Raw genomic sequence first — 13,023 nt, 5'->3', positions numbered from 1 at the left:
AAATTTATTAAGATGTTTATTATTAACCTCCTGGCGTTGGGTGGTGTTATTGGCACCAGTCTATCATTGTTGGTCTTGTGTGTTCTGATCATATTTTAATTTGACTGCTTTATTCTTGTTACATCTGTTTAGTTTACCCTGATTGTTAAGACTACTGCTATTAATTATAATTATAATTTTAATTTCTTACCCGCCCTTTGTCCTCAGGCCCCTGGAGGGGGGGTTACAATTTAAAACACAACATTAACAACAATGTAAAGGTTTAACATTAAAAATGCAACCACAAAACATAGGGTGGGTCCTGAAAATATATACCTCATGTATCAGAGGCCAGGGTAAAGAGATGCCTCTTCAGCTTTCGCCCCAAAATGTATAAAGAAGTTGCCAGATGGCTGCACCTCTGTGGGGAGGCAGTTCCACAACTTAGGGGCTGCCACAGAGAAGGCCCTCTCCAGGCCCACCCCCACCACCCTGAGCTTCTGAGGGTGGCAGAACCACCAAGAGGCCCCCTCTGCTAATCTTAACATCCATGGGGAGTTTTAGGGAAGAAGGTGGGCTTTTAGGTATATGGGGACAGTCCCGGATTCACAGATGCCGTCCAAGTTTCTGATTTGATCCTGGAATATCCGGCTTTTCATTAGGACGTCCCTTCATCAGAGAAATGTTGGAGGGTATGGAGTTATCCAACCCCCGAGCCATCTGAAGGCAGCATAGGGAGGGTTTTTTAACGCTTCATGTTTTATATATGTTGGCAGCCACCCAGAGTAGCTGAGGCAACTGAGTCAGGTGGGGCATAATTTATTATTGAAGAAAAAGAGTTTGGATTTGATATCCCGCTTTATCACTACCCGAAGGAGTCTCAAAGTGGCTAATATTCTCCTTTCCCTTCCTCCCCCACAACAAACACTCTGTGAGGTGAGTGGGGCTGAGAGACTTCAGAGAAGTGTGACTAGCCCAAGGTCACCCAGCAGCTGCATGTGGAGGAGCGGAGACGCAAACACAGTTCACCAGATTACGAGTCTACCGCTCTTAACCACTACACCACACTGGCTCTCAATTTATTATTATTACTATTACTACTACTACTACTATTGAATTGGACATCCCTATTTTCATCGGAGAAATGTTGGAGGGTATGGAACAACTTGAATTCGGCCCAGAATCGAACTGGCAACCAACACAACTGTTTTAAAACAGAGGTTCCCTGGGAAACCCAGCAGGTGATCTGGCCACTGTTATTTGGACCAATGGGCATTTCTGAGTCACCTTCAAGGGCAGCCCCACATAGAGCACATTTCAGTAATCCAACCTGGGAAAGGGCACTCTAAACCAAGGCCACTTGAGCCTCCAGTGACAGTGGGGAATCTGGGGAATCCCCCGCAGTTGCATGGCCAGGTGGCAACAGCAGCCAGGGATGCTTTCAAACAACTTTGGCTGGGGAACCAGTAGCTTTCTTTCCCAGAGAAAGCATATATAGCTTTGGCCCATAGCCTGGCTGAATTACTGCAACATGCTAAATGTCTTTTAAAAGCATTTTGGAAGTTCTGCTCATGCAAAATGCTAGTTTGGGCCTGTTTTTCATGTGACATGACTGTCTCACCTTCAGTGGCTCCCAGGCAGTTTCCCAGCTCAATTCCAAGTGCTGGTTATGGCTGTTAACAGTACAAATGGTTTGGCACCAAGTAAAAGGTAAATAGGTAAAGGTAAAGGACTCCTGGACGGTTACGTCCAGTCAAAGGTGACTATGGGGTGCGGCGCTCATCTCGCTTTCAGGCCAAGGGAGCCGGTGTTTGTCCACAGACAGCTTTCTGGGTCATGTGGCATGACTAAACCGCTTCTGGTGCAACAGAACACTGTGACAGAAACCAAAACGCATGGAAACGCCGTTTACCTTCCTGCCAGAGCGGTACCTATTTATCTACTTGCACTGGTGTGCTTTCGAACTGCTAGGTTGGCAGGAGCTGGGACAGAGCAACTTGTGGGGATTCAAACCACCAACCTTCTGATCGGCAAGCCAAAGAGACTCCGTGGTTTAGACCACAGCGCCACCTCCTTCTATGCGATCCTACTCACTTGCTTAAGACCTCAGTGGAGGTCTTTTACGCCAGCTTCTTGTGCTCAGCATATATACAGTATAATTGTTTTTAATGTTATTTTAAAACCACCTTAGAGGTAGAAAAGCAGGCCAATAAATAGATGAATGTAAAGAACTAGCAGAGGTCAAGACCGTCGTGTCTGAAACAGAGTCTGGTTACACCATTAAGAATAAGATAATAAATCATTCTACGGAAAGGGCATAAGACAATTGCTCACTTTGTTGGATACTAGGCTAGAACTGCAGGATACAAGTCAGACAAATCAGATAGTGGAATATTTACACACAGTCTTGCTCTGTATTTAAGGCATAGTTGTCCATATACCACGAAGATTCATTGTAAAATTCAAGGTATAAAGACTAACACAGATACAGTACCCTCTTGTAACTAAAATGTGTATTGCTTTTGTAGCTGCATCCTAGCTGAAGGGTGTGCATGCACACATCTCGGCTGATTATTAAAATCTAATTGCATATAATTAAGAACAATGAAGCAAAGGAAAGGCATATCGGCCCCTGCGAAAAAAACCATTTTTGCATGTTCATATAGGGTTAGCCAGCATGGTGCCCTCCAGATGTTGAACTCCAACTCCCATCAGCCACAAGCTGTGTGGCTAATGGTCAGGGATGATGGGAGCTGTAGTCCACAAAATCTGGAGGGCTACCCATTACGAATTCATGGAAATACCTGTCTGAGGGAGGGCAGGTAACTCCAGAGAAACACAGTAGAGGACAGACCCAAAGTTTATGGGTTAGGAGAGCCCCAAGACTCAAACCGTGCAGAGAGACGGCAATCCTGAAGTTCAGTAAATAAGAAATGTACACCCAGGTGTGCCCATAAGTCTTTATTACAAGCAAGTGAAAGAGGCACAAATTGGTGAATGAGATAACACAGTTATGCTACATTCTTAATCGACTGCTCCCTGGGGAACAGGAAGCAGAAGTCCATTCTCTTCCTTCTCAGGGTTTTCGCATCGACATCTTGAAAACAGCTTGATTGCTCAAGAATCTGTGAAGGCGTGTTTCAGCCGCTCCAGCTCTCCTGCTGTTCACAAGAGAGGTGTCTTCCTCTGGAAAGGGCTGCCCAGCTACCTTACCCAGTGTATTGAAAAGCTAATTTCTACCTCTCTTGAGAGAAAGTGAGGCATTGACAGGCTCACAGCGCTGCCCTCAGTTGGCTCTCGGTTCCCTGTTCTGGAACCAGTGACAAAACACAGGAGAATCAGGCTAACTCTGCAATTCCCAACATGGTGCCTGTGGGCACCACAGCACTCTCAAAAAACACCCTGGCTGCTCCCAGCTCCCTGCCGCTCCCAGTTCTCAATGATTTCCCCCCCCCCCCCTTGGGATTTGGTTTGTTGGAAGTTGTTGGGTTTTTGCAAAACGTTGCCTGCTTTTGTGTTTTATTTGTTTACAGGTGTGTGCAGGTGTTCTACCTTTTGTCTGGAGAGGGTGTCATTATGAGGATTGCCGGTTTTTCTTCTGTGAAATGGGCATTTTGTGGAACCCACAACAGTTTTTTGGTTTCCAAACGTGCCTCCTGCACTCTAACTAGTAGGATTCATTGCCTTTCTCCGACCTGGGGAAGGAGTTAAGAATGACTCCAACCTTACCTTTCTCTTAAGAGCCTATTCTCTCAGAGGTTCCCTTTCCTGAATTTTTGAGAAATTCCGTTGTTCCTGCAAGGGGACCATGACAATAAAGATCTATTATATTCTATTCTCCTGGTGTATGTCCTCCAGTCAAAGCTGGAAGTAAAGAACAATGCTTCCTCACAACTTTTTGTCCTCGCCTCAAGGGCAGAGTGAAGAATAAAGGCCCTTCTTCCCAACCAGAAACAATTACGTTTATGTCTTTGGCAAGAGGAGGTGGGCACAGGGGTAGTTTTAACAGGTGCAGGGCATGTGGAAGATCTGCTTGCCAGAAAGCAACTATTTGGCAGAGAATAAAATAACTAAAGAGGAAAATTCAGACTAGTGCTTGGGATTTTTCCCACCTAAAAGTGAAGGGTGGAAGAATGTTTAGAAGGCAGCAATTAAATGTAATTACCTTTGGAAAGCTGAAGATCAGTAGTTGAAACTCTGCCAAGCACCAATTACAACTAAAAAAACACACAAATCATTTATGCCAGCGTTTCAAACAAAAGAAATCACTGGAGTGATTACCAATATGTCCTTAAAATATATGCACTGAGTCCACAGTACATTATTGGCCCAAATACAGTTAAAAGGGCTACCCACCTATCTGGGAGTGTAGGATACTGAACTCAATGGGATTTACTTCTGAAGAGGATTGCAGTGGAAATTCTACTAAAATCAATGCTATGGATTAAGGGTGACGTAGCTCATGCATCCCATTGAACATGCAGGCAGGCCAATCCTATTCATGTCTACTCAGACCGCATTCACACAACACATTTCCAGCACTGTAATTGAGAAGTGAGAGTTTCCAAGGCATGCTCTGGTTCATGGGGTCACAGAGAGCCGAACACGACTAAGACGACTAAACAACCACAAGACTGCTTTAAACAGTTGTGGGTTTCCCCCAAAGAATTCTGGGAGCTGCTGTTTGTTACAGGTGCCAAAAGTTGTTAGGGAACCCCCTCACAGAGCTACAATTTCCAGAGATCCCTTGAAGAGGGCTTGATTGTTAAAGGAGGGGAACGGACGGCATCCTAGCAACTTTCAGGACGCTTAACAAACTACAGCTCCCAGCATTCTTTGGGGGAAGCCATGGCTGCTTAAAGTGGCATCAGAGCATTTTAAAGTGTGTGGTTTGAATGTGAGGTAAGCTCCATTCAGTTCCAGAGAGACATGCAGCTGAATAGCGTACATATTTATTCAGAAGAGACCATAGCTAAGATCAACCATGCAGCCCGATTCACAATTAGCAAAGCCACGGACTGCCTACTTTTGAAATTTTTGATATTTCCATGGTAGTTTTTGTGATGTGAATGGGGCCACGGACTCCTTGGGTGGGTTTCGTGGACCCCCTTGGGGTCTGCAGCCCACCAACAGGGAGCCACTGCTATACAGAAATTAGCTGCACCAAGCCCAAATGACATCAATAAGCCCACCAAAATCTCCCCAGGATCAAGCTGTCTTTAACAACTAAATTTAATTTGACAGGAACCGTTGGGTTGTATCCAATTATTAGTTATGCCCGGAGTAGACCCAGATAAATTAATGGGCATGATTAGGTCCATTAATTTCAGTGGGTTTACGGTATTCTGGGTTCTGCGTTGGTAGAACTCAACGTAGGGAAATTAATCAACAATACTAGAACAATTTAAAATGTACGCTTGCTTCTCTCCTAACTGTATAAAATAGTATTATATGTGTGTCAACCAAATCAGACATAATGTATTAATCATTCTAAAGATGGACACACGGGTCCCACTATCCGAATACAATGCATTTTCAGGAAATCAGGAACCATTTTCATTGATTCCTATGGGGAAATTTCTAATGTGTTCCCAACCATGGAACTTAAGAGTTCAAAATTACAAAAGAACAAAAAACAAACAAACATGAAAACCCTCTGAAATCTTACAAAAGGCAAATAAGGAAGGGAAAAAATGCTCTTATTTGTCTGATTTCTCCCCCCTTTTTTCCTTCCCTGCCACCATGGTTTCTGGCAAAACGACCACGGACCAGCAAAACACAAAAAATAAGACTTGTTTAAGGCAACTTATTTGTTTACAGTTCTACACACAGGTCTGGCTGTTTGGCTACCTGAATCTGCAGTGTGTATGGCGAGATTGGGTACAAATTCCTCATGTTTGGATAAGTGAATTTTCGTATGAGTATTTGGACAGCGGGGCCTATGTGTTTTTACATTTAGCTCTGAATGCCACGAACTACTGCAGCAGTCTTCCATTTTCCTCAGCAATTTCCCCCTAAGTTAATTAAAAATAAATAAATCAGAGGTTTTGGAACAGGAATTAATTGGAGATGCCATGTCCTACTTATAGATCAAGTGCTCTAGAAGGGCTATGAAGAAATCAGTGACAGTAAAATTGACAGGATTATTGGAGGGAAGAGTGTCTCCACAGAGGAACATGTCCTCTTCTGCCTCTTGTACGCCCATGTTAATATTAGGGAGCATTTCTGAGGAAAAAAGATGTTCCCTGAGGACAAACATACAAGAGGTTATGAGGAGAATATTTTTGTCTTCAACTTTCCACCCATTTAAAATGTCCCTCACACAGGATTTTCCTTTTCCTCTACTACATGGGTAGGCAAACTAAGGCCCAGGGGCCCAATTGCCTTCTAAATCTGGCCCATGGAGGGTCCAGGACTCAGCCCGTTTTTACATGAGTAGAACGTGTCCTTTTATTTAAAATGCATCTCTGGGATATTTGTGGGGCATAGGAATTCGCTCTTCTTCTTTTTTCAAAATATAGTCCGGCCCCCCACAAGGTCTGAGGGACAGTGGACCGGCCCCCTGCTGAAAAAGTTTGCTGACCCCTGCTCTACTACATGGGCCTGCTTTCTGCTGACCCTAATTTCCGTATTCACACCTTCTGTGATTCAAAATGGTCTCCCAACTTATGAAAAAGCTGCCCCACTCCCTCTGCCACACCATTCTCCAAAGCAATATTATGATGCCCCAGGATTCGATCCCCACCTAAGTACCATTTTTGCCCGCCACCATTTCCTCAGAATTCCCTTCGCCATATAAGCCTCTGCTATTCCCCTCAGCCTCGTGCCAAATTAATCACTCTCCATGTTCCGCTGTGGAAGAACCATTCAGCGTTCAAGTCTCATCCCCTGCTGAAGGTACCAGCTTGTTCTTCATTGTTAATGTAGCTGCTTCTCCTGCAAGACCTGAGGCCCCTCCCCTGAAATGCGCCTTTTGGTGCCGCGTGTACTGCAGGAGGTATCGGAAGCGCTTCCCGCATTCCTGGCACGCGTACGGCAATTCCCCGGTGTGGATACGCTGGTGCTGCATGAGAGCCGAGCTCTGGCAGAAAGCCTTCTCGCAGCATGGGCATTTGTACGGCCTCTCCCCGGTGTGAATGCGCCGGTGTTGCAAAAGTGCCGAGCTGTGCCCAAAGCGGCGCCCGCAATCCTTGCAAGGGTACGGCCTCTCGCCGGTGTGGACCCGCTGGTGCTCCAGCAGCTTGGAACTCTGGGAGAAGCCGTGCCCACAGTCCTCGCATCGGTATGGCCTCTCGCCGGTGTGGACCCTCTGGTGTTGCGCCAAGTGCGAGCTCTGCCGGAAGCTCTTCCCGCAGTCGCTGCAGATGTAGAGGGTTGGGTGGTGAAGCTGCAGGGCCGTCCCATTTTGGTGGGTCTTTTGATGTAGTGCCAAATGCGCCCTCTGGCTAAAGGCGCGCCCACAATCCGGGCACTGAAAGGGGCGTTCGCCCGTGTGGACTCTGCGGTGCTGCAAGAAGTGCGAACTGACGCCGAAGGTCTTCCCGCAGTCCTGGCACTCGAAGGGCTTTTCTCCGGTGTGGACCCGCTGGTGGCGCAGCAGGGTGGAGCTGAGGCCGAAGGACTTGCCGCAGTCCAGGCACTCATAAGGCTTCTCCCCGGTGTGGGTGACGTGGTGCTGGATCAGAGTGGAGCTGAGCGAAAAGCACTTCCCGCATTCCTTGCACCGGAAAGGGCGCTCCCCGGTGTGGGTCCGCTGGTGCTGGGTGAGGGAGCTGCTCTCGGAAAACGCCTTGCCACAGACGCGGCAGGCGAAGGGGCGCTCCCCGGTGTGCACTCGCCGGTGGTTCAGCAAGTTGGAGTTACGGTTGAAGCACTTGCCGCAATCGGAGCATTTATACGGTTTCTCTCCCGTGTGGATGATCTGGTGCTGGATAAGGGTGGAGCTGAGGGAAAAGGACTTTCCGCAGGTGCCACAGTTGTAGGGCCTCTCCCCCGTGTGGACCCGCTGGTGCTGAACGAGGTTGGAGCTCCGGCCGAAGCACCTGCCGCAATCGGGGCACTTGTACGGCTTCTCGCCCGTGTGCGTCCGCTGGTGCTGGAGAAAGGTCGAGCCCCGGGTGAAGCATTTTCCGCAGGCGCCGCACCTGTAGGGCTTCTCTCCGCTGTGGATGCGGCGGTGCTGGCCTAAGATGGAGCTGGTGCCGAAGTATTTCCCGCATTCGGGGCACCTGTATGGTTTGTCAGGTGCAGAAGGGGAAACCAGCGAGGCGACTGCAAGGGACGACTCGCAGTTGACGTCCCGTTGACTGGTGCTAATGTCAAAGTCTCGGTCACCATCGCTGACATCCAAGCAGAGAACACGGTCCTCTCCATTGTCCACATCAGAATCAAAGTCCTCAATGGAATCTCCATCTGCTTCTTCCTCCACCTCTGGAGAGACACTTCGGATTCCTTCCACATCTGTATGGAAAGCTTGAATAGGGCTTCCACCTGTGTCTTGGTTAATGTCACCGTCCACGTCGGAAGACAAATCTTGGGCACCCTCCTCATCTAGATAGACATGTACATCATTCTCCCCATCTAAATCCCCATCAGCTTCTGGAGGATCATTCCAGTTGCTGCCACAAGTTTGCTTACACTCTGTGTTTGAGTGCAACTCGATTATTTTCTTGATCTCGTCAACGTCCAACTCTGGGTGAGCTCTCTGTTCTCCTTCAGCGTCCAAGCCATCATGACATCTGCTACGGACGTCCTGTTTGGGTACATTTTGTAACCCAGCTTGGTATCTGGTATCCCCACCACCTTCCAAACCTTCGATAAGCTGTTTGCTCTCAGCACAGCATCTGCCCTCATAGCATCTCCCGTACATATTGACTGAAACGCCCACGTTGGTGGGAATGGTGTGCAGTCACAACTCTAGGATGACGTTCCTCATCGCATTGATCCTCCTCACTGAAAGACAGGCACAAGGTACCACTGAAGAGCTCTTGGAATCGGGAATCGGGAATCGGGGTGGCCGTTTTCTTCTTTCAATTAAGAAGGAGCACATCCCTCGCGCATGGTCTGCAGGCAACGAGAATGAAAGGAATCAACAAACTAAGCTCACATTCTTGCCTTGGTAAATGAGTAGGGTTAGTGTGCAAATTCTGCACCAAGCAGCTCAATTCCTGCACCAAGGTGACCCAGAGGAAAACTTGCTCTTTCAGACAAAGATATACATCAGGGATGGGGGAACCTGTGGCCTTCCAGGTGTTGCTGGACAACAACTGACCTCAGCCACTACAGGTTCCCCACCTCTGAAATATTAAATATGCATTTAATAGACCTTTGCAGTTGGTCAAACTACAGTAAATTCCCCCTGATATCTCTCTCTAAAACAGGGGTCCCCAAACTAAGACCCAGGGGCTGGATGCGGCCCAATCGCCTTCTAAATCCGGTCTGCGGATGGTTCGGGAATCAGTGTGTTTTTACATGAATAGAATGTGTCCTTTTATTTAAAATGCATCTCTGGGTTATTTGTTGGGCATAGGAATTCGTTCATTTCCCCTCCCCTAAAATGTAGTCTGGCCCCCCACAAGGTCTGAGAGACAGTGGCTGAAAAGGTTTGCTGACCCCTGCTCTAAAATCTCTCTGCTTATCTTATGGAGCACCAGTCCTATAAACCCTCTGATCTTTCAAGACCTGTGTCAGAAGCACAGTTTAGGGGCTTTCCTCTGTGGGCCCAAATCTGGGGCGGGGCTTCATTGGTGGTGGCTCCAGTTGTCTAGGGCTCACTTCCTATGGAGGGGGGTGGACCCAAACATCTCATCACTGCAGCCTGAAAAAGGAGACTGAAATACGGTATAAACAGAAACAAATTACTTTCATCACATACATTGCCTTAAAAAAGAAGGTGGGATAGCTCAGTTGGTAGAGCATGAGACTGCGAATCTCAGGGTTGTGGGTTCAAGCCCCATGTTGGGTAAAAGATTACTGCACTGCAGGGGGTTGGACTAGATGACCCTCAGGGTTCCTTCCAATTCTATGATTCTATGATTTAGCATTTCTTATATAGCTGATTTCTTATTTTAGTACCGTACTTGTTTGAAATACGTCTTGAAATACATCTTCAAACGAAGCATAAGAACTGCATATACTACATATAAGCGTCCCCTCGCTCTCAAATGTTTCTAGTGCTACTCTGCTGCTGAATTTGTCGAAACTCCTGACCTGGAAATGGATGGTGAAGCAATCAGAGAATAGTTCCTCATAGGCCAGGACTCCCTCACAAGGCTGCTGACATCTCTGGCTGCAGTGGCAGATTGCAGGAGGTGCCAGGGAAGCAGAGGTGTTATCAACCTCACCTGGTCCTTAAGATGCTGTCATGTTGTGCGGATGCCTGATGACCGTCTTCCAAAGCAACTACAGTACTCTATTCCGAACTTAAAAATGGAAAGTGTAATGCTGGTGGTGAACAAAAGAGGTTTAAAGACTGTCTCAAGGCAAATCTAAAAAAAATGTAGTGTAAACACTGACAACTGGGAAACACTGGCCTGCAAGCGCTCCAGTTGGAGAACAGCCTTTACCCAAGGTGTCATGGATTTTGAAGACACTCGAACTCAGGACGCAAGGGAGAAATGTGCTAAGAGGAAAGCATGCTTGGCAAATCAACACCGTGATCAACTCCCGTCCAGAAACCTATGTCCCCACTGTGGAAGGACATGTGGATCCAGAATTGACCTCCACAGTCACTTACGGACTCATTGTTCAAACCGTGTTTATGGAAGACAATCTTACTCGGCTATGAGTGATTGCCAAAGAGAGAAGAGTAACTGCAAAAGTTACAATTCACCAAAAACAGCTTCCGGACTGCAATGTCCTCCTTGCCTAATCTCACTGCGTCTGTCACTCATTACAGGGCAATGGATCCGCATGGCATATTCCTACCATATATAGAAAGGCAATCTCATAGTGAACTTTGGCTCTCCGTGGAGATGGAAAACAGGGTTAATTGAAAAGAGATTGTTCTCCTCCATGCACACAGAACCATAATCACACCACACATCACTATAGATGCTCAACCTCTGTATCCTACAATTGCTAGCGTGAATTTGGAATTATTTGAAGAATTCATGCCATTCACAGATTGGCAGAGGTAGGGGGGCAGGGAAATTTAATTTTTTTTAAGAAACCCACTCTTTGAACACCCTAAATCAGGCATCCCCCAAACTGCGGCCCTCCAGATGTTTTCGCCTACAAGTCCCATCATCCCTAGCTAACAGGACCAGTGGTCAGGGGTGATGGGAATTGTAGTCCAAAACATCTGGAGGGCCGAAGTTTGGGGGTGCCTGCCCTAAATTGAACCTATAACAACATGTGGTGAAAGGAATTTTGAGAGAAAGAATGCAACCTGCAGCATGCAGAATCCAGAATGGGAGAAGACCCTTCTTGCAGCGGCGAAAACATGGACAAAATGTACAAGTGCTCACAAAACCTTTAATTGCCCGTGTGTGCCTTTTTGGGGAAGATGATGGGGGGGGGGGGACAATAGACACGATGTCCACATATTATGTTTTCCCTGTGGGAAATGCGGGTGTTTTCTATAGAAAACGTGTAGGGTTGACACTCTCCTTAAACATTAGATGAGGAATGAAGGAAAGGACGGGATTGAAAAGGAACGATGAAATCAGAAATCCATTGTAATTACAAAAAAGAGAGAACCCTCTAAGAGGAAATGAACCAGATCTCTGATTTCTCATAACAGCAGCATGCTCTTCAAAGCATTCAGCCCCCGCTTCCCTCCTTATACGTAACTTTTGCCCTCTGTCTTTCCCCCCTGCAATTATTTTTGCGCCTCTGACTCACCCAACGCGCCCCCTTAGCGTGGCTGCAGTTCGCTCCGCTTTGTTGTATTGAGGAATCTTCCCTCTGAGCCCCCAAACCTCTTATGTGTCACTAGGTGGGAAGGGGAGGGGGCGAAATCGAGCTTGAAACAGGAAGAAGTCCATCTCTTATTACCTTCCCCCAAATTCCTCGCTGGGGAGAAAGCTGGCAGCCACAAAAATCAGTTCCTCTATGATTCCTTTAACTCTTCCTGCCCCAGATTGCATATAGGATTTTAAACGGTGACTGACCATTCCTCCAGAAGATGGCTACCGGTACATTTGCACCAGGATTCAGCCCACAGTTTGTCTGTCTGTGTGTCTATCTATCTATATATCTGTCTGTTTCTTCCTGACAGAGGTGTGATGCATTTAGCAGATGCAGATGCATTTCAGGCAAGGATTCAACAGGTGGTTAGTTTGCAAGTTTTTAATCTTATTGCTTAGCGCCCTGAGGCAGCATCTGTGCTGAACGCTTGTTGGGTAGACATTCAGAAAATTAGTTGATTAAAGAAACCCAAGCTATCAAAATCTCTGCCGTTCAGAAGTTTTAAATAGTACAGGAGTCTTGCAATTAAAAAACAAACAATTGTAGTGATTCAGTCCAAAACTCAGTACTGTATTGGGAGTGTGCAAAAAGTGAGCAGTAACGAAGACAAGAGAGCCTTTCTGCCCATTGCCACTACATAAGCACATCCAGCTCTATAGACATTCAAGAGATAAAGACAGCAACAGTAGGAGTCTTGGTAGACCACAAACTTGACATGAGTCAACAGTGTGATGCAGCAGCTAAAAAAGCCAATGCAATTCTGGGCTCCATCAATAGGAGTACAGTATAGCATCTAGATCAAGGGAAGTAATAGTACCGCTGTATTCTGCTCTGGCCAGACCTCACCTGGAGTACTGTGTCCAGTTCTGGGCACCACAGTTCAAGAAGGATACTGACAAGCTGGAACGTGTCCAGAAGAGGGCAACCAAAATGGTCAAAGGCTTGGAAACAATGCCTTATGAGGAACGGCTTAGGGAGCTGGGTATGTTTAGTCTGGAGAAGAGAAGGTTAAGGGGTGATATGATAGCTATGTTCAAATATAGAAAAGGATGTCATATAGAGGAGGGTGAAAGGTTGTTTTTTACTGCTCCAGAGAAGCGGACACAGAGCAATGGATTCAAACTACAAGAAAGA

The 13,023-nt window shown here is 46.7% G+C and overlaps 1 protein-coding gene across 1 annotated transcript; it reads right to left on the bottom strand.

Annotated features, from left to right (window-relative positions):
- Nucleotides 1-2,098: 2,098 nt before the first annotated feature.
- LOC118094145 (zinc finger protein 883-like) lies at nucleotides 2,099-12,995 on the bottom strand. The gene is made up of 2 exons (XM_035134191.2): nucleotides 11,824-12,995; nucleotides 2,099-9,042 (listed from the first exon to the last, which is right to left on the bottom strand). Exon 2 carries the CDS (start codon nucleotides 8,846-8,848, stop codon nucleotides 6,854-6,856), a length of 1,995 nt encoding a protein of 664 aa, XP_034990082.2. The 5' UTR covers nucleotides 8,849-9,042; nucleotides 11,824-12,995; the 3' UTR covers nucleotides 2,099-6,853.
- Between the last annotated feature and the right edge of the window lie 28 nt (nucleotides 12,996-13,023).

The sequence above is a fragment of the Zootoca vivipara genome, chromosome 13 (genome assembly GCF_963506605.1).
Source record: "Zootoca vivipara chromosome 13, rZooViv1.1, whole genome shotgun sequence".
Lineage (NCBI taxonomy): Eukaryota > Metazoa > Chordata > Lepidosauria > Squamata > Lacertidae > Zootoca > Zootoca vivipara.
This window is presented reverse-complemented; position numbering and strand designations above follow the sequence as displayed.

Excerpts from the sequence above, each read along its gene's own strand:
- LOC118094145 (XM_035134191.2), bottom strand. The coding sequence starts at position 8,848 with ATGTACGGGAGATGCTATGAGGGCAGATGCTGTGCTGAGAGCAAACAG.